The sequence below is a fragment of the Balaenoptera acutorostrata genome, chromosome 11, assembly GCF_949987535.1.
Source record: "Balaenoptera acutorostrata chromosome 11, mBalAcu1.1, whole genome shotgun sequence".
NCBI classification, from domain to species: Eukaryota; Metazoa; Chordata; class Mammalia; order Artiodactyla; family Balaenopteridae; genus Balaenoptera; species Balaenoptera acutorostrata.
This window is the reverse complement of record NC_080074.1, coordinates 26,367,268-26,389,578: the sequence shown is the minus strand read 5'-3', so window position 1 is coordinate 26,389,578 and position 22,311 is coordinate 26,367,268. Positions and strand designations below refer to the sequence as shown.

The 22,311-nt window shown below is 35.8% G+C and overlaps 1 protein-coding gene across 8 annotated transcripts in view; it reads right to left on the bottom strand.

Moving 5' to 3' along the window:
* NR2C1 (nuclear receptor subfamily 2 group C member 1) overlaps positions 1–22,311 on the bottom strand; it is a 42,237-nt gene that overhangs the window by 18,516 nt on the left and 1,410 nt on the right. For 3 of the 8 annotated variants that reach the window (XM_057556669.1, XM_057556670.1, XM_057556673.1), the window contains exons 2-10: positions 19,198–19,270; positions 18,436–18,486; positions 14,795–15,025; positions 11,672–11,753; positions 10,288–10,467; positions 9,064–9,211; positions 8,873–8,963; positions 4,516–4,700; positions 3,144–3,309 (exon numbers count right to left, since the gene is read on the bottom strand). In XM_057556669.1, the coding sequence (XP_057412652.1) occupies positions 3,144–3,309; positions 4,516–4,700; positions 8,873–8,963; positions 9,064–9,211; positions 10,288–10,467; positions 11,672–11,753; positions 14,795–15,025; positions 18,436–18,486; positions 19,198–19,251 (1,188 nt within the window). In that variant the 5' untranslated portion in view covers positions 19,252–19,270. Of the gene's footprint in view, positions 1–3,143; positions 3,310–4,515; positions 4,701–8,872; positions 8,964–9,063; positions 9,212–10,287; positions 10,468–11,671; positions 11,754–14,794; positions 15,026–18,435; positions 18,487–18,592; positions 18,723–19,197; positions 19,271–22,311 lie in introns of those variants that run through there. The other 5 variants (XM_007165877.2, XM_057556671.1, XM_057556672.1 and 2 more) reach the window with 5 other exon arrangements.

Here is a 22,311-nt window from a genome sequence, read left to right as displayed (position 1 = left end):
TCTATACAGAGAAGGTGAATTTCTACTACAAAGGTGTTAAAGTTTCCCAAAAATGCCTGTGGATTTTCAGGTTTATAAATTGAATTAAACACATTTTTCAAATTATATACATTTATTATATTAAGATGATTTTTAAAAAGTGTTGACATGAACTAAACTTGGCTACCTATTTTAGAAGTCATTACTTGTCTGCAATTACCTTTCTAGCAGTTCTGAAAACAGGGTGAATGATACAGCTTCTAAAGTTATCTGGGGACTTCCCTGGTGGCGCAGTGGTTAAGAATCCGCCTGCCAATGCATGGGACATGGGTTTGAGCCCTGGTGTGGGAAGAGCCCACATGCTGCGGAGCAACTAAGCCCGTGCGCCACAACTACTGAGCCTGTGCTCTAGAGCCCGCGAGCCACAACTACTACTACGCGCCTAGAGCCTGTGCTCCACAACAAGAGAAGCCACTGCAATGAGAAGCCCGTGCACTGCATTGAAGAGTAGCCCCCGCTCGCCACAACTAGAGAAAGCCCCCACGCAGCAACGAAGACCCAAAGCAGCCAAAAATAAATAAATAAACATAAATAAATAAATAAATAAATAAAATAAAAAATCATTTGACTTGAATTAGCAGACCTGGATTCTATAATACTTCCAACTTGTCATTAATTAGCTGTGTGACCCTGGATTACATAGTAATTCAGCAACCGTATTACTGCATCTTTCACTGTGAGCCACTAAGCTAGGTGTTGTAGTCTCAACAGAGGAATAAAATGGAAACTGAATGAGCTATAGAAAGGGCCAAGAAAGGGCCAGGCGTGTCAGAGAAACGATGGGCAATGGAAAACTACTGAAGAATTTTAGGCAGCACAGAAGCATAACTGGATTGTTTTTTTTAACAAATATCACTCTGTTACCAGTGCACAGGACAAGATGAGGAGACTGGAAGCAAAGGTTAATTACTATTAACAGGTTAAGTAAAAAAATTTTAAAGGAATGAAATATGGCAGTAAAAATGAAGAGGAAGCGAGAAATTCAAATGACAGAATGGTTAGGATTCTGTTATGGAATGGAAGGTAGTGAGGTTTGGGGAGAATGACAATGTCTCCCAAACATCAAACATGGTGACTAGAAGGACTGTGATTCTAATATTGAGATAATGAACATCAGAGAAGAACAGTTTTAGAAATACCTACCTCTGTCTCATACGCTTATTTCTAAATGGTAATTCTATCCACCTTGATTATTTGTATAGGAAATTTTAAAAAATCAAGTGGAATAAAGTATATGAAATCACACCAGAAACTAAAGTTTAATAAAAATGTTAAATATTACTATTGTCCTAGATTCTTCAGAATCAAAATGCAAGTTACATATTAGACTATTTCTTCTTAATGTCTGGAATGCTTTCAATAAGACAACGAAAGCCTCCAAATCTCTTCTCATTTACAAAACAATAAAAATCCAAAGTTTCTCAACAGACCGTGGTGAGGCTCAAATGAAAGAATGTGCATGAAAGCATGTGCAAACTGCACTGTACACAAAAATGCCAGAGAGAAACAAAATGCTAGTTAGTTCAGCAATTGGGAGGACTGAATTTTTGATTATAGATATCAGGGCTTGAAACTCATGACCATAAAACCTCAATGAAAGAACTAATCATGAGAGTACCATGCTGGGAACTCACTGAAAAGTAAAACTCAAGAGGCTGTAAATAAGAATCAGAGAAAGAAGGAGCTGTCCTTTTCAGGAGAGCAAGAAACTTCACAGTGCTGATTCTGAGGATACCCAGAGTATGGCAGGTCAAAGACAGAATGAAAAAAGCCAATTCTAGAAGGGAAAAAAAAGTTCTGATTTCCCCAATTCACCTGTCCAAAACAAATTTTTAAAGAATTGACACTGATTATTCCCACTGCCTGTTCTTAAAGCCTCCATAAAATTTTTTCTTGTAAAGTGCAAGTAAAACATTTCTAATTTTTTCCATGTAAATTACTTTTGGTGAAATGTTCCATAAAGACTGGTTTCACTGATACGTTTTATTGCCTATATCAAATTACAGCCATTATTATTTAAGTCACTGTGAGTTTTCTCTGGGCCATTTCTACAAGTCAAATTTTACAAGAATAAATTTTATCATATGCAGTTCTGGCCAGTGTTAGATTTATTTTGTGTTCATTATTTCTGCCAGTAGCACACATATCTATTTGATAACTGTGCATATTTTCATAAGAAATCCATGGAAATTTATAATCTATAGTAAAGTTAAGAGCAACTACCCTCAGGTATTCCAGGACTGCTATGCATTGCTAATTGAAATCTCCAAAGTACTTGCAATCACTTGCATATGATTCGCTAGTAGTACCCAGAGCTGGCAGAGCAAAGATAAAGAGCAGTTAAAATGGAGGGGGTCAAAACAGCAGGGTCTTAATGTAGGGCCTCAATGGTCAGCCTCTCTATAGCTGTGGTCCAAATATTATTTGAATGACAAATCAAATGCCAGAAAGTTATTTTCTAATATTCTACATGCATTGTTTCTAGTATTCCACATGTATTGTTTCCATCATAAATTAACATATTTAAGGAAGCAAAAAAGAAATTACAAATGTACCTTCTCCAAGTGGTTAAAGTATAAAAAGTTAAAAACCAAAAGTTAGAATTAAATAATTTTAACCTTCTTAAAATAATGCTAAGAGCTAGCTAATTGGGGCAATATATAATTAATTGTGTTCTTTGTAGTTACTTGGTAAAAGCAGAATATCTGGGTCTTAGATACTGGTTTACACTAAAGTAGTAGTACCTAGGCATTGGATAAACCAGTGGATTCAACATATCACAAATGCCAATACTTAAGTTAAAAATACCACCATCAACAAAACTATATTTAATAGAGTCTAAATGAAAAAAATTGTCTAAATGTTCTAAAAGCTAACTTTTATACTCTTAAACACATTATTTGATACAATGACTATGATTTATAAACAGGATGTTTTATTGAGCCATTATTTTATATGTTTTAGCTGCTGTCTCAAATTCTATCAGGGGTATTTCTGACTTTAAAAGCACAACAAATATACTTTGATTTTTGAAAGGACAATTAAAATCAAAATGGTAACCAACATAAAAATTATGAAATATATATATAGAGAGAGAGAAATACCCTGAAAGCTACATGTGAATCGCTGAGAAGTGGCCCCTCTTTTTCCATGTAATTTATGCTTGAGTCTCCAGCAATTAGATGTACGTTTCCTTCCATGCCCTCTACTGAGCTCTGACAGGCTGTGCTCTCTCCAGGATTCAATGCTTTTGCAAGAGTGTCAAATGCCCTATAAGGAGACATCAGAAGCTATGAGCTTGGCCAATCTCCACAATAAAATGAAAATTCTATATAAAATTCTGAAGTTAAGATTTAGGCCTTAAAAATTGTTTAGAAAATAGAACTTCGGTGTATCACTGAGCATTCTATTTCAGTGATGTCTTTGACTCACTCTCTCCAAAAGCAACAAATTAAACTTCAAATATATAGTATGAAAAACTATATTATTATATTAATGTATTTTACCAGAGAATTAAAGTCTTTTAAAAAAACTTACGTAATTTAAGGGGAGAAAAATTCTTATGCTTTGGTATGAAAATATGCTTTTACAAGTTATACGTTTGATACTATAAGGTATCAGCCCATTTATTTTACATACAGAAGTTAATTAGAAAAACAAGGGCAAGAACTTATATTGACTTTATTGTATTCTACACAACACAAAGTTAGGTTTTAATTTTGTTTAAAAATTCAGAGAATACTTTAAAACTTATGGTAACATAGCTATATCTGAACTATAAGAATTTGAGATCAGGATGGCAAATAATTAATATTAGCAAATTAACTAGTCAAAATACCTCCCCATATTTTACAATGAAATGCCTTCTACAGTTCTTTAAAATCTCATATTTAACAAAGTACTTATTTGAGACTCTTAAATGCAGTTTCTTCAATATTTCAGAAGATGGATAGTGTGAAAAAAGCCTGAAAAATCTGGTTTCTGCATCCTAAGTATTAATACCAAAAGAAGGAAAAGTAGAATTCTGATACGAGTTTCCTGAAGTATAAACTTAAAATTGTAATTGATTCAACTAAGTTTTTAAAATCTATTTTCACCACTAGAAATTGGTGGGGAAAATGAACATGACTGCCTAGTAAGACAAATGTTTAACTTTAAATACACAAAAGATAAAATCTGGCAACTAAGATATCTGAAAAATCAGACCCAAATTATCATCTTTATTGAAAAAAAAATTCCTGAATTTTATGACTACATTTCTAATCTTATATTCACTTATGGCTCACTGTTTACAATGTAAGCTGCTGGACATTTTATATTGAATAGAATTTTTCAATTAAAATTTACTTATGCCTTAAGTTTTCTAATAGAAATATGTTTTTTGAAACTTCTGTAAATAATATTTAACATAAACATATTTTAAGAAATACTAAAGGACACTTGAGCAAAAGGACACATGATCAAAACAGACCTTACCTTGAAACATCACCATTAGTCTGCATTTCTTGATGAAATTCACACAAAGAGGTATCACCATTGCTTAAGCTTTCAATCACAGACATTTCATTACTATTTTGAGAAAGATCTTTAGTTTTTCCAAGGTTTGCTAATGATGTAACCACACTTGCCAATGTACTTAAATCTCCCTGACATGATTCAGCCTTTAAAAAAAAAAAAAAATTAAAATTCTGCAAATTGGTATCAGTAAACTTTTAAATCTGAAATATCTAATTCTAGAGTATGAAATGCCCAAAGAAAAGTACTCTAAGATAAATGAAATCCAAAAAGTAAAATCAAAGAGCTCTGAGCTTTGAGGAACTTGAGGAAACTACAAGTTTAAAAATATCAGGTATATTTCCTAGGAAATGTTTATACAAAAGTTACTTTAAACTAAAAACTGCACTTAATTGGCTAATCTACCCATGTAACAATTGTTTTCTCTGTAAAAGGACATTAAATTAGATGATCTTTCAAGTCCTTTTTAGCATTAAAATTCTGATAATATTATTATAGTAATTTCCAGAACTTATTATACAAACTTTAAAGTTATATAGGATAAAATTAATGTTTTATTAATGAAAAGAGAAAAAAAAGGAAAGTGGATTATTGAACAGACTTCTAGGATGCCAACTTTTACCAGCCACTGTGTTAAATGCATTGAACACCAGGCACTGTGTAGCTGGAAAGTCTCTTTACGTATTTAAGATATTGGGCTTTTGTTATACATTGCACGTTTTCCTATTTGTCTTCAGCTTTTATTTTTGTTAATGTGCATTTTTTATGCATATAAATTATAATTCTTTTATGAAAAAACTTTCTATCCTTAACTCTCTGACTACCCAGAAATATAATCTGTATAGGAAAGGCAGGTAGGTGCTTGATTTTTCTTCCTTTTACTTATCTATTTTTAGAGCAATGAATCAATGCCATAGCAACCTCTCACAATGAAAGATGAATTCTGAGTATCATTTTAAATTCACAGATTTTTATATATTTTATGTGCTTCAATTCATTAGTCATTCTTTTGTAAATGCTCTAATTATTCTACCCTAACCTAATGAAAGGCCCTTTGTTGCCTTCTATGGCCTATTGATAGGACCACAGATACTTAAAATTTTTCATTATAGCTTTTCTTTTTTCCTTTTTTGGCTCTATTGGGTCTTAGTTGCAGCACATGGGGGATCTTCGTTGAGGCATGCGGGCTCTTCACTGTGGTGCACGGGCTTCTCTCTAGTTGCAGCGTGCAGGTCTTCTCTCTCTGGTTGTGGCGCATAGGCTCCAGGGTGCGTGGGCTCTGTAGCTTGTGGCATGGGCTCTAGTTGAGGTGTGCGAGCTCAGCAGTCGTGGCATGTGGCTTAGTTGCCTCGTGGCATGTGGGATCTTAGTTCCCTGACCAAGGATCAAACCCGCGTCCCCTGCATTGTAAGGCAGATTCTTTACCACTGGACCACCAAGAAAGTCCCCTCATAATACCCTTACGGTTTTTGTTTTTAGTGTTATTAATCCTAAGACGATACATATGTTTCCTTGAATTTCATTTCTTTTTTATTTTTTTTTAATTTTAATTTTAATTTTTATTTATTTATTTTTTGGGGCTGTGTTGGGTCTTCATTGCTGTGTGGGGGCCATCTCTAGTTGCAGTAAGCAGGGGTTACTCTTCGTTGCAGTGCACGGGCTCTAGGAGCGCGGACTTCAGTGGTTGCAGCACGTGGGCGCAGTAGTTGCAGCGTGCGGGCTTCAGTAGTTGTGGCACATGGGCTCAGCAGCTGTGGCTGGCAGGCTCTAGAGCGCAGGCTCAGCAGTTGTGGCACCCGTGCTTAGTTGCTCCACGGCATGTGGGATCTTCCTGCACCAGGGATCGAACCCATGTCCCCTGCACTGGCAGGCAGATTCTTAACCACTGCACCACCGGGGAAGTCCTGAACTTCATTTCTTCTATCAATTCTTTAGTTTATGTGAAATTGATTTCACTGAATAAGTAGGCAAATAAGTTTTGTGCTCTCCCCAAATTAATGAATGGTCCTAGAATCATTTACTGAGTAATCCACTAGTTACTGAGTTTCTTACAGGATTGCTACTTACATGTTTTTTTACTTAATCCTCACAACAACCCTGTGAAATACGAATCATCATCCCTTTATTATTGATAAGAAGAATTACCCATCGTCATTCCAGCAGTAAGCAGTGGAGGCAGGATGGGAAGTCAGACTGTCTGACTGGAAAGCCCATGCTCCTAACCACTGCTCCAGCCTTCTTTTATATATATGAGTAAAAGGAGTTAACATTTTTAGGTGTTCTAATTTTCAACTAAAACTTAAACACTTACATAATCTCTTCCATTTCATAACATGTGTATCTAACTAGATGTTTAATGTGGAAAGATCTCACATTGTAACTTGACAGTTTTGGGACCATTCGTCAGAAACTAACCGCACAAGACTGTTAATACAATTTAATATAAAAACATATAGAAAACTACAGTGTCTGGGTAAATAGTAATTTTTCAACAAAACTTAGTTCTCTTCCTTTCCTAATGGATGTAATATGTCAATGAAATTATAACTACCATTCTAAGCACAAACCATGTAGATAAGGATAAGTGAAATCTTGTATGTAATTCCTCACGATGTGTATTTATGGTAAGATACCAAATCTCCTCAATTAATAACAACATGCTAAAGCTCAGCCTGTGAGGTAGACACTCTTATTACCCCTTATTTTACAGATGAGGAAAGAAACTGAGGCACTAAGAGGTCAAATAACTTGCCCAAGGTTATGCAGCTAATAAATGGCAGATGAAATTTGACTCCAGAGCACAAGTATTAAGAGTGCCTTAAAGTATCAAGCAACAAATAACAGCATAAATCTGGCCATATATATAGACTGAATAATCTTATAGGCCATATGAAACCAGATCACATTATAGCCTGAGAGAAACACTGTTCATAGTCTCTCTGAAATCTGTCTTCAGGAAAAATGTGTAACACTAGAGAAACTCTACATGCTGGATCTAAATAAGCAAACCTTTTTTCTTTTAGATGCCTTGCTTAATAAAGAGCTGCTCCAACACTCTAAGAGAACCCAGATGACCTGGATACATAATATGAGAGCTCATGCAACCCTATTCCTATTTTTGACTCAAGTCAATGTTTTGAGAGGTGCGCTAGGAATTTCTCTTCACCTGAAATATTTTAAGTATTTTAACACTATAAAATCTGTAGGAGAACACAAAAGGAATATAAAGAATTTTATACTTATACATTTCTATTTCTGAGGACTTTTATTTCAAGATGAAAGAAACCTGGAAGAGGGCTTCCCTGGTGGCACAGTGGTTAAGAATCTGCCTGCCAATGCAAAGGACACGGGTTTGATCCCTGGCCCAGGAAGATCCCACATGCCGCGGAGCAACTAAGCTCGTGCACCACAACTACTGAGCCTGTGCTCTAGAGCCCCTGAGCCACAACTACTGAGTCCGTGTGCCACAACTACTGAAGCCCGTGCGCCTAGAGCCCGTGCTCTGCAACAAGAGAAGCCACCACAATGAGGAGCCCGTTGCACCGCAACAAAGAGTAGCCCCCGCTCACCACAACCAGAGAAAAGCCCGCGCGCAGTGAAGACCCAATGCAACCAAAAATAAAATAAATAAAATAAAATAAACAAATTTATAAAAAAAAAAAAAGAAACCTGGAAGACATTTAAATGTTTGTCATTTTCACATTGAAGCTATAATTGTTCTAGTGGAATAATGAACATTTCTACTGATAAAGTTAATTTGTATTATCAGGACTGGCAAAACGGAGGCTGCTCTAGTGACCTGGTCCACTTCACAAACCTAAACCTAAGTCAGTTTGCACTTAAAGGAAACACCTGTCAAGGAAACCTATCATACACCAGTCACAATCCTCCTGCTCCAGCTTTAGTGAGCTCACCTTACCCTAGACAACAGGACTCGATAGATTCAAAAGAGAATCCCCAACCTCTGAGCCAATTAAGCCCTGTTTCCTCACTGCTGCTTCAAATGCTCTATAAAACTCACTCTTGACTAAATTTCCTCTGGAAGAGAGTTCCACTGCTTGTGAGCACTGTAATCTGCTAATCCATGGATTGTTTTCCCTTATATAAGGGACATCAAACTCATCACTAAAATCTTTTAGTTTTGTCATCTGACACTACCAAATAGTTGATGATAATTTAAGTTAAAAAAAAAAAAAGCGCAACTTGTAACAGGGAATATTTAAGACCAAATCTATTCGCCAAATTGATGGAGGAGAAAAGGAAAAAATTTTTAAAGCTTAAAAAATTTTAAGCTTTAAATTAATTGTACTAAACACACCTTATCTGGTGTCATCAGCACAGTTGACTCAGTTTTTATGCCAGATTGATGAATATTCACAAACATTCCTGAATCTAACAGTCCTGCTGACCTGTAACAAATAAGTACAAATTTTAGCCTTAGTTTCACTGGGAAGAAAAACAAATTACCAGCTCCTTAATATATGTGGTTTTTGGTTGTTTTTACTATACCTTGCAGTTTCACTATCTGTTACAAAAGTTGGAGTTGCAGCTAATGGGCTTCGAAGGTCTTTTCGAATGTAGATTTTTTCTGTTGAAGCGGCACAGTTGGAAGATTTTTCTCTTGATACTTCAATGGGTTTTCTTTCACACTGAACAGCTACAAAAATGTGTCAAACTTATATCACAATGCAGAATTTACAGGCAATTACAAATGTAAGCTTTAGGTCAGCAGTGCTGCTAATGGGAGACAAGGTTACCGTAACTGAACTCCAAAGATAACCATCAATCTTTAGATATTATTTGCAAGTTCAACAAAGTTGCTTCAAAATAGTAAAACTGGCCAGTGTGCATCTCTTGTTCTCTTTTCTCTCCCTGCCCCAGCCGTGGCAGAAATGTAGAAGAACTCCTAATTTTTAAAAGCTCACTGTCAAGAAGGAAACCTGAAGTTAGGAGTCCTTTACTTACCTATATAAGAGTATTAAAAAATGAAGTAATATTTAACCAACTGAAAACAATACTAATAGAGAACCACAAATAGACCCAAGTTAAATCTTTTTTTCAGTTAAGGGCAGGGAGACTTTTGAGAAGCAATTCAATTGCTTAGTCTTCATTTATAAAACAGAGGTAATATATTTCATTTATTTTATAGTAATTTTATTTCATGATACTTGGGAGATGGTATACTGTAGCTGTTAAATATACATTTTCTGAGAAAAACAAAACTGCCAAGATTAAAGTCCAAGTTCTGCCACTTATATTAGTTGTGTGACCTTGGGCAAGTTACTAAATTTCCTCTGTTCACTCAAATGTAAAATGGATAACAGCAGCATCTACTGAGAATTTTGCTGTGAGAACAAATAAGTTAATTCATACGCTATACACAGAGGAAAGCATAATGAGAACTCAATACTAGCTATTGTCATTACCTTATTAATCACTTTAGTATTGATAGTTTAATCAGAAACTAAACTTGTATCTAGTTAGTTGGTTTTTTATTATTATTATTACCATGTTCAAACTAAAAATACATGCCTGGCATATAGGCACTCAATAAAGATTTGTTGAATGTATAAAAAATACATACATATTCACATATTTCTATATTTCTAGTTGGAAAACTTTAAATTAAAAACCATATATATTTGACATATTTTAATGTGTTAATTTTAACACACTTCTAAGAGTGTGCCTGAATTCTTAAAAAGTATTCTCTCCTTTAAAGCTAATACATACAGTCTTGTTTCATTCCAAACGCAATACATCTTTGTAACCTGCAGTATTGACAACGATTTCGATGGTGTTTATTAATAATACAGTCCTTTGATCCTCGACATGAATAAACTAAATTTTTTCGGATACTTCTTTTAAAAAATCCTTTGCAGCCTTCACAAGTTACCGCTCCATAATGACGCCCTAGAGACAAAATGTTTAAGAAAACACAAAAGTCACGTATTTCAGAACTGAAATGAAATAAGCCCATTTCTTCCCTTTAAACATGAGATGAAACTGAGATTTCTGAGTTTATGACATAAAAATTTTTTTTTAGGAATTACCAAACAGAGAATGGCACAAACTTATTCTCTGATAAAATATATTACAGTATGAGTTTTTAAATTTTGTAAAGTAATCTTAACAATGGCATGGAAAATTTGGGAAAGAGAAGAAACAAAATCACCCATAACCCCATGATATAAAAACTATTTTCACTTCTGAGATCACTTACAAATTATAGTTCTGTTATATACTGTAAAAAGTTATTTTATTCTAAAAACTTTGCTCCAAAAAAAGAATATAATGTCAGTTAGTATTTGAAATCTAATAATCTTTCCTCATTGTGAGTTGCACTTTTTAAATTTCTGGAGAAATCTGTTATACTTTGATAAGCCTATCGTTTCACAAACCATCTCTCTGGCACAACTATTAACAAACTGAATATACTCTGGGAAAAGCTCTAGCGGAGGTTTTTTTTTAATGAAGCTATGGAAAAGATAAAAAAGATTAAAGAAAACAAGCTGGGCCCTTAAACTTATCCCACTGGCACTTGTGAATCTATATGAACAAATATGGGTGTGTATTTCTGGCATGAAGGAACTAAAATGGCATAACCCTGAGTACTAGAAATAGGCTTGGAGAAATGCCTGCTCAGCTATGCAGAGCATTACACAGAGGTTAACCAGAGCTTTTCCACCTCAATAATCTGTTACTCTGTATTCCGGAAATGAGAACAGGACTCAACAGGTAGATTAACAACCTAATTATACATGTTATTAAGGATCACAACTAATTTTTAAGCAATTCCTTTGACAAAACTAGTTTCACATTCAGAAAAATTTCCACATGTTCAGTTTACTTTCAAAAAGTGAAACTGTCTTTAAACATAACTCTTTGAAATATGCATTTTATGTCATTGCAAGATCACATTAAACTGCACTGAAATAAAAAACCTTTAGGAGAATAAAAAGCTCTGGGGAAAAATCAGTTAAATTTCATAGGCTACAAATATGAATCATAAAAACAACCTGCTTCTTTTTCTTTTTACTTTCAGTAGAAGAAACATGGTAGTGAGATAGTTATTTTTAACAAGAGAACACATATAGGAGGTTATTTTTAATGTTACCTGATGCTTTGTCTCCACATACTACGCAAAGATCAAAAACCTTATTTGGTCCTTGTTCGGAGGAAGAATTGTCTGTTAAGAGCTAAAGAAAACCCCCCCCCAAACAAACAAAAACACAATAATTTGTTGTTACTTAGCAATATTCTCATGTAAAAAATTAAAAGAACATTCAGTCAATCTTACTTTTTGCTTTCTTCTTCATAAGTTATTCTGAAACTTTGAACTCTATTATTAGGCATGCATCGATTAAAGTATTCTTAATTTTCTTTACATCTAGATTAAAATTCCCATGTTATAAAAAGCACAGACAGAAATAATACTTTTTAATTTGTTCAATAATAATTTGTTCCATAACAATTTCATTAAAGTAAACAGAGTCTTAAACACACAAATACATGAGTATTTTTTACCGCATCTCACCCATTACGTATTTATTATTCATATGGAACACATTAAAGTACTGCAGCAGTTATCAGTCCTATCATGACATTTGTCTTTGAATAACTCAGAACATTTCCACATGGAATGACATGACTAAAGTAAGCTATAACAGCATAAAAAGATAAATCTGAATTTTTTAAATAGAAAAGGAGTTATAAAGAAAAAAATATGTTAAAGCATTTACTTATAACTATGGAACATGATTGATATACAAAGGTATAAACTTTTCATCGAGCTGTCTAAGGTTTGGGTTAGGTGTAGAGGTTGAGAGCATGGACTCTGGAGTCTGTTAATGACAGCAAGTTAGTGGGGACTAGGTGGGGTGGCCTTGGGCAAATCACCAAACCTCTTTAAATTATATTAAGAGCTCATCACTAGGTACAGCTAATGTAATACTGGCAAAGAAATACTAGTTTCTTCTTTTAGGTTTATCCTTCAATCTTTCTGTCATTTTTTTTCAATCTTTTGAAATGTGAACAAATTAAATTCAAGCCAAAAAATGCATCATTTAGTAAACATCTTCCCCTGCTTTAAAACAGCCCACAAAATAAACCTCTACTTTGACTCTTTTTCTTCTCTTAGGGGTGTGAATGCCTTCAGGAATAATTCTCATTTTAAAAACTTGGAACAGTCATTAAAATACCTGTCCCAGGGAACTCCCTGGCAGTCTAATGGTTAGGACTCCACACTTTCACTGCCAAGCATGCGGGTTCGATCCCTGGGTAGGGGAACTAAGATCCTGCAAGCCAAGAGGCACAGCCAAAAAAAATTTAAAAATAAAAAATAAAATAAAATAAAATAGCGGCCCCATACTATGTTATAGTGGCATCATTTCTTCTTATATCACCATAAAAATCAGTCTTCAATGAAAACTTAAACAAATAAACCAACAATTTCTGGTATTAGATGTCCTTTGAAAGCATCTATGACAAGTATCACTCTTTTCTTTAATAGCATATCTATTGCAAATGGTGCTAATATTTTATCTACTATTATTCCTAAGGGTGGAAGAGACACTGAGAGGTTAATGGGCTTTCCCACATCCCATCTTGGTCACCAGACCAGAAATCAAATCTTTTTGGTCCAGGAGATTCCATCCTATACCTGTGTCTCTTTCATTGCTCTTAGAGATGATCCATAACATAGGCAAAGTACCAATATCATCTTAATTTTTAAATAAAGTCTTTTGAAAAAGAGTAACTTTAAAGTGGAGAAATCTTATATCACCTCTTCAGCCAGGTGATGTCATCAGTCATAAAACATGATGATAGTAAGTACCCTTGATATGATATGAGGAGAATGGCACTTAACCTCTGTGATTTTCCTCCCCAAAACCCACAACCCCAGTCTAACCATGAAAAAAAAAAAAAAGAACATCAAAGTCCTACAGTGGGGCAACCTACAATATACCTGACCAGTATACTTCAAAACTGTCAAAATCATCAAATACAAGGAAAGTCTGAGAAACTGTCACAGCTAAGAGGAGTCTAAGAAAACATGACAAATGTAGTATGGTATCCTAGAACAAAAAAGGATATTAAGTAAAAATCAGGGAAAGCTATGGACTGCAGTTGATGTATAAATACTACTAGTTTATTAATTATAACAACTGTATCACACTAATGTAGAATATTAATAACATGAGAAACTGTGTGTTTGGAGATTATATGGGAACTCTCTATACTAAATGCTCAATATTTCTGTAAACACAAAACGGTTCTAAAAAAAAAAATCGAGTCTGTTAATTAAGAAAATACAGAAATTAAGGTATGGATAATGTTATACTTTTTTTAGTGACTTCCGTCTTTCTGATAAGATAACTTTATATATCCTATCCATTTTCTACTGTAGCTGTTTCTAAAAATAATATAAATTATGTAATTGGAAGAATAATAGAACCGATCAGGATACATAGGCATAATTTTGTATCTTATGAATTTGGAGTTTTTCAATCCTAAAAGGGATTTTTTTTGATCAGTTTTTTCATCACAAAATACAGAGCCCAATTTTAAGTTGGCACTCACCCTCCTCAAAGTCTCTGGAGGCAAACTTAAGGGTTCATTGTATTTGTATTCAAACATAGCAACCAATGGTAAAAACAGTTGCATAACCATGATAGACTGCTTGCTACATCAATGAAGATGCAGTTGATTGACAAAAGAGGAAGCAAAAGTGACAAAGCTGGCAGCTAGAATATCAACTTCTTGATTTGGCAGCTGCTTGTTCAAGGCACAGGCATCTTGGTCCTGGAAACTGCAGCTACAGAATTCTGTAGATGCTCCTGGTTTGGAAGTTTCCTAACTGTGCAGAAGCAGAAGGTCACATAGAAGAAGTTCTGAAGCATGCTCCAGTAGTTATTCTTGGAAACCTGACCTACAAGTGTTTCTTCAGCCTTTCTAACAGTTCTTTGAGCTCTCTACATTCTTTGCTAAATCCTTTCCTGCCCAAACTAGCCAAATTGGCTCTTACTGTAAGCTACTAAAAACCCACCAAAATATATGGGTGTGAGGATGTTTGAGGAAAAGAATAGTGGCTCGTAGGCGAGGGCAGCACATAACTTTATGCAAGATTTTTTCCTACTGAACATGCAGGACATAAAGTCTTAATGTTCAGGACTTACACTAATGATATGCTTTTTATGTTTTTCAAGGGTAAGATAAAAAGAAAACTCTAGTTATTTACCTGGAGGTGTTGTGCAGACAAATCAGGAGTTGTAAAAATAAACTGGTTGACACCTGTTGCATCTGGGGTTGTGAGGAAAACTTTTCCTGGAGTAGAATCTTGCCTGGACAGAATGACTTTGCTTGGAGTAGAGCCACTGTGATTTGTCAGAATGAACTGTTTGCCTTGGGTATTATGATCAAGTGCTGTCACAATCTGGATTTTCTGGCCAGTTTGCTGCTCTGTAACAATCTAACACAATCATGTCATTAGTAATCAAGTCAACTTAATCTTTTTTCTTCTCTAAGCACAATTTTCTCATACCTTCAGACAAAGCTAGACTAGAAAAGCATACCATTACATACATACATTCAATATAATACACATACACACACACCATTAAATCTAGCAATTCTACTTCAACATCCTATCTTACAGAAATAAACAAATGTGCAAATAAAGGTACAATAGTAAGAACACATGGACCTCACTATTTTGATTCCTTCCCTTCCTCTCCTTTTCACCTTCCATTTACACAAACATATATTGGGTACATTCTATTTGCCAATCACTGTTCTGAGTCCTTGGAAACAGCAATAAACAAAATTTTTATTCTCATAAAGCTTTTATTTTAGTGAGGAAAGGCAGATTAAAAACCAAATAAGCAAATAATACTGTCAGGTGGTATTAAGTGCTACAAAGTAAAATAAAGCAGAATAAGGTGAGAGTCATTGATGGAATGACAGTGATGAGGAGATGACATTTTTGCACAGAGCTGAGTGAAGTAGCAGACCAAGGCTTAGAACCAGCTAGGGGAAGTGCATCCCAGGTAGAAGCAGCAGCCTGTGGGGCAGGAATAGTGCATTCCATACATCTGAGGCAAGAGCACATCAAGAGAGCTGTGTGAGTGAAACAGAATGGGAGAGAGAGATTTATGGTAGGAGGTGGGATCTGAGAGACAAAATGGGCCAGACTGAATAGGACCTTGTAGGCCATAAAATGACTGATTTCCTACTGGATGACATGCAGATCCACTGAAGGGTTTACAGAGAAGAGAAGTGGCAGGATCTTTTGCAAATAGGATCATTCTAGATTTAGTGTGAAGACCAGACTATGAATGTTCAAGAACAGAATTAAGGGAGGCCAGATAGGATGCTATTGCACAGACACTGGCAGCACTTGGGTATCGTATATGGGCAGAGATATAGGCTGAGATCAGGGTAGCAGCCATGCTAGCGGTGAAGAACGATTAGATCTGGGATATTTTATAAGGGAGAGCTGACAAGATATGTTGATGGATTGGAAGTGGAATATGAGGAAAGAAGAGTCGAGGATGACTATAAAATTTTGGCCTGACCAACTGGGAGGACAGAATTGCCATCTACTGAGATGGAGTAGTCTGGGGAAGAGCAAGTTCACGAACAAAAAGAACAGTCTAGCACTGATGGTTTTTGTTGTTGCTAGGCAAATACTTTACAGAATAAACTCATTAAGCCAATTAAATTCCTTGATTCAATTTTAAAATGGCAAAGCTGATTTGTTTCCAACTTTTTTCTATTTCTCTGAAAATATTTTCATCAAGACTATTTTCTATGACAAAATTTACAGCAAAGTTCTGAATCACTAATTACTGTCTAGAGCAGACAGTACTGATTATGGCTGCTGCCAATTTGAGTTTCCTTTGTCGACCATTATTTCTACCATATCCTATTTTTCTGGCTGCAGTTTTAACTGTTGTCAATTTTATTTTGCATAGGTTATTTCTACCAAGTCTAGTCTCCATCTTCCTCTCCCACAATTTCTGCAATTTTCAATAACTATAAGACGTGACTTTGAATCAGTTCATCTATAATTTTATCATGTACAGTTTATGTTGTTGTAAATTTTATTTTAGAATATTTCTATCAGAAATATTCATTGTAAACTGAATAAAAATCTAATGGCTCGGGGGCTTCCCTGGTGGCGCAGTGGTTGGGAATCTGCCTGCCAATGCAGGGGACACGGGTTCGAGCCCTGGTCTGGGAAGATCCCACATGCCGCGGAGCAACTAGGCCCGTGAGCCACAATTACTGAGCTTGCGTGTCTGGAGTCTGTGCTCCGCAACAAGAGAGGCCGCGAAAATGAGAGGCCCGCGCACCGCGATGAAGAGTGGCACCCACTTGCCGCAACTAGAGAAAGCCCTCGCACAGAAACGAAGATCCAACACAGCCAAAAATAAATAAATAAAAATTTAAAATTATAATTAAAAAAAAAAATCTAATGGCTCACAGTTATTTCTTAGAGACAAGAGCATCAGGTACATGCAGGGTCCAACTGTTACTGGGTTGAAACCCTTTGCTTAGATGGGTAAAAGTATGTTTACTGCAGCATAATAATTATAATTGGAAACTGAAGCAATCCAAAGGGCCTTCAATAAGGACCAGTAAATAGATTATGGAAATAGTTCTCAGGTCTCAAGACCCCTTTACACACCAAAAAAAAAAAGTCACTGAGAGCCCAAAGAACTTGTTAATTCATTTAAAAATAACCCAGGGACTTCCCTGGTGGCACAGTGGTTAAGAATCCGCCTGCCAATGCAGGGGACACGGGTTCGAGCCCTGGTCCGGGAAGATCCCACATGACGCGGAGCAACTAAGCCCGTGCGCCACAACTACTGAGCCTGCGCTCTAGAGCCCGCGAGCCACAACTACTGAAGCCCGCACACCTAGAGCCCGTGCTCCGCAACAAGAGAAGCCACCACAATGAGAAGCACACACACCACAACGAAGAGTAGCCCTGCTTCCTGCAACTAGAGAAAGTCCGTGTGCAACAACGAAGACCCAATGCAGCCAAAAATAAATAATAAAATAAATTTATTTTAAAAATAAAATAAATTTATTAAAATAATAAAATAAAAAAAATAACCCATTAAATGTTAACATAAGTAACATATTTAATGAAAAATAAATAATTTTCCAAACAAAAGAAAATTCAATGGGAAGAGTGGCACTGATTTACATTTTTGCAAACTGCTTTAATATCTGGCTTAATAGAAGCTGGATTCTCATACCTACCTGGGCATTCAATCTGCTGCAATATGTTGTTTTGGTTAAAATATATAAAGAAAATCAAGCCTTACATTTATTGGGTAAAAGAGGGAAGAATATCTTAACTGTTTCTTCAAACTGTGTAAACTGTTCTTTAATAAGACACCAAAACTTGACAAGTGATAGCTTCTTTATTTTTATTTATTTATTTTTTCCTTAATCTGTGATTGCCTTCCTCTGTGGAGTGATAGCTTTTTTAGAGGTTAGTTGCAATGTGGAATCAGAAACTATATATTAAAGTCTATCCTGCAATGTGAATCCTTTACTCATGAGTGATTGTGTAACATCGTGCTTTGGTCATTTGGGAAACACTGGTTCAGTGAGTTATGTACACCTTTTAAATGTTGACATATTTCATCATACAATATCACATGACATGCAGCCTCTGGAAAATTGCACCATATACTTGTGAGAGAATGACAGTGAAAAGGCAAATACTGTAACATTTTAGTATTATTTTGAGAATGGTTTTGACCTTGCTGACTCTCTGCAAGAGTTCCTAGATGATACTTTGAAAACCTTTAGATTATGGTACCTCTTACTAGGACATAACTTTTTAAAAAAATGAAGACCTACCTGTTGACATGGATGTCCTTCTACGGGTCCATTAAACCTCGGATTCCACACCTGTCAGAAACATTCCCTGGCTAGATCCTCACTCTACCACAACTCATCATTAATTGTTTTTCTTCTGTGCTCCCATAACACCCTATACAATTATCACAGCACTTACCATATCCTATTATGATTGTCCAATTATTCAACTGTCTCTCACCAGATCAAAGCGAACTTTTTATTTTTAGGTTTCTTTTTAACCATCTTTATTGGAGTATAATTGCTTTACATCGCTGTGTTAGTTTCTGCTGTACAACAAAGTGAATCAGCTATACGTATACATATATCCCCATATCCCCTCCCTCTTGCGTCTCCCTCCCACCCCTCTAGGTGGTCACAAAGCACCCAGCTGATCTCCCTGTGTTATGCGGCTGCTTCCCACCAGCTATCTATTTTACATTTGGTAGTGTATATATGTCAATGTCACTCTCTCACTTCGTCCCAGCTTACCCTTCCCCCTCTCCGTGTCCTTAAGTCCATTCTCTACGTCTGCGTCTTTATTCCTGTCCTGTCCCTAGGTTCTTCGGAACCTTTTGTTTTTTTTTAGATTCCATATATATGTGTTAGCATACAGTATTTGTTTTTCTCTTTCTGATTTACTTGATCAAAGTGCACTTAAAGTCAAGGGTATCTTTTATCTCTGTACCACCAAAACTTAGCATATACTACACTTGGTATAAATAAGTTTGGTGAAGCAGTGAATGAACGGTAAACTAGACATACCTCTCCCATCTGTTGTTCAATAATTTGATGTGCAATTTCTTCTATGGTTGCCATGATTTAATTGCCAAGTGTCCTGCCAAAAGTAAAAAGATGCTTTTTTACAATTATACCCATAAAACATATTTACTGAAGAATTTACAAATGGAATTATATGATAGGATTTGCTTCAAAATAATCCAGCTGTGTGGGTGGGGGTGGGAAGGAATAAACAAAAGAAGAATGGCCACGTGCTGACAATTACTGAAGACTGCTGAAGTTTATACAGGGGTTCATAAAACTATTCACTGTGCTTTTATAAATTCTGAAAACATCTATTAAAAAAACCCAAACTATTCAATACCAAACAATTTCACTTTTCAAAGATACTGAAGCCTAAACTGCAGACCTCTGATATAGATTAGGAGTAGTTTATTAACTGAATAAGGGCAACCCAGCCTGGGAAAAAACCCCACATCACTGTAGTCATTTAACACACTTTTAAAGCAGTATATTGTAAAAGCTGACAAAATAACTGCATTCATTCAGAAGACTAGATTTCTCTAGAATTTTGTGATTGTTCTTCATTGTTCTATTAATTTGAATTTTAATGTAAAACTGTCTTCAAATGGATTTGAGAGCCAGTAAGATTAATGCGTTGACTTCGGCTTTTGCTTTTTCTCTGTATCAGTTAGTCAAGAATACAAAAATTATTTCTGACTTTATCATTATTATATACTATCATAAATTCACTAATATTCTGTAATTATAATATTAATTGCCAAATTGTCTGAATTATTTCTTTCAATTACTTTTAAAACCTTAAATGCTTCAATTACTTGTTCTAAAAGCAATATACAATATTAGATTAATTACTCAACTCTCTCTCACTAGATTGAAAAGTAGTGCCCTCAACCTCTCTGGAACCAACCAAGGAGACAGTTACTTCCCAGGTCTGTGTGCTCTGGGTCCATGATGGCAGTGGCAACCCTCCCAAACTCTGACCCATCTTTGGGGGGTCATTTTTCCCTTTTCTTGAAGGATAACACATGTTCAAAACTGAATAGCTCTATTGCCCATCCAGTAGAGTCCCAGAAATCCAATAGCCTTCATTCATTTCATCCCATCTCTGTCCCCTTCAGTCCAAGCTGGCAGCATTTCTGCTGGCATGAAATTCTCAGAAGTCTTGCTGCCTCCCATGCAATTCATGGGGGTCCAAGCCATCAGACAAGAGAGTCCTGTACAGATCTCTTCTGGATAACTGCATCTCTATTCCTGGCTTGTGCTGTATGTAGATCTCAAGGACACTGCTAATGTTGTAGTCTTCTGAACAAGGCCACTTATTTTCTCCCACAAGAAAAACTCTTCTTCTGAGATTCATTTAAGCCAGTTACACTACATTTTAGTGACTTTTATTGTCATTCATTCATTTCTGTTCCAATTTCATTACTCATTGATGATCTGACACTGATTGTTGTCCCTTTCCTGCCATTCTCCCAGTTTCCTGACCTAAGTCCATTAACGTTCACCCAAATGCTACTTTAATATTGTGCTGCCAGATTGCTCTAACATATATATTTAATAAAATTTTAGCTCCTAATATTCTTCAAAGCCTTTCCTTTAACTATAGGACATGAGGTGTCCTTTTATTTATTTGTTTGTTTATTCATTTATGGCTCTGTTGGGTCTTCGTTGCTCTGCGCGGGCTTTCTATAGTTGCGTCGAGCAGGGGCTACGCTTCCTTGTGGTGCGCGGGCTTCTTATTGCAGTGGCTTCTCTTGTTGCAGAGCATGGGCTCTAGGTGCGCGGGCTCAGTAGTTGTGGCTCACAGGCTCTAGGGCGCAGGTTCAGTAGTTGTGGTGCACGGGCTTAGTTGCTCCGTGGTAAGTGGGATCTTCCCGGACCAGGGCTTGAACCCATGTCCCCTGCATTGGCAGGCGGATTCTTAACCACTGTGCCACCAGTGAAGCCCATGGATGTGAGGTGTCATCTGTTAAACCTTACATTCTAGCCATATGCACTACTTGTAATTCCTTGAATTTACCATGTTCCTTCATGTTTCCATGTCTTTGCTAATGGCTTCTCTACCATGAATGCTATGGAATCACTAGATCAACATGTTTGTTTTCCAAGACTAAATTTAACTCAAAAAACTGAGGAAAACTAAGCATTCTTTACATATTGTTGATGTAAGTCTAAATTGTTATAATATTTCTAGAAAGAAATTTGCCTATGTCTATGAAGTGCCTTAAAATGTCTATGAAGTGCCTTAAAAATGTTCATACTCATTGATCCAATAATTCATTCAATATTCTTCCATTCAACAAATACTTGTTGAGTGCTTACTATGAGCCAGGCATTTTTCTAAATGTTAGGGATTGAGCAGGGAGTATTAAAACAAACTTCCCCTTGTAAAATTTATATTTTGGTGGGGTGAAACAGACAACAAATTTCAGCTACTCCCAGAATTGACTTTCCTGGATGAATATTTAATATACACAAACTGTGTATATGAAAAGCCCCTAGAAGGCAAGAATCAACTTTGTGTCAGCACCTTTGACAAATAGCAAGATCTCAGGATGCTTACATAACTGAAACACATCCTCAGTCTCCTGTTTCAGAAGTATCAATGTCTCTAATGGTCAAAGAATAAAGTTTCAGCCCTTCTCCTGGTATTTTTTCAGTATTTACTAAGCCCCTATAACATGCCTGCCACTGCAGACACAAAGCAGCATTCCTTTATAGTCTGACTTCCTCATCTTCTCATTTTATCTCTTACCAGTCCCAGAGGGGCCTCTGTTCAGGACAACTGGAATGTTGTTTATTCCCCAATATACAGTGCCAAGCTCCTCTTCCCCTCATTTAAATTTCCCCACCTTTAAAACTCAGTTCTAACTTTTTTTGTTTTTAATCCAATCTTTCTAGATGGGTACAGCATTTATTGTGTATACTAAGGTTGTTAACAAGGACTCAAGAACAAACTTCTGTTTACTTCTAATATTGTATGCAAAATTTTATGGGAAGGTGCATTTTTCTAGAGAGAGTCCATGGCTTTCATAAAAGATTTTAAGAGGGTGTAGAGGGTCCTATATGACTTTTAAAAGGTACATGATTATATATACTGTTAATCCTTTATGA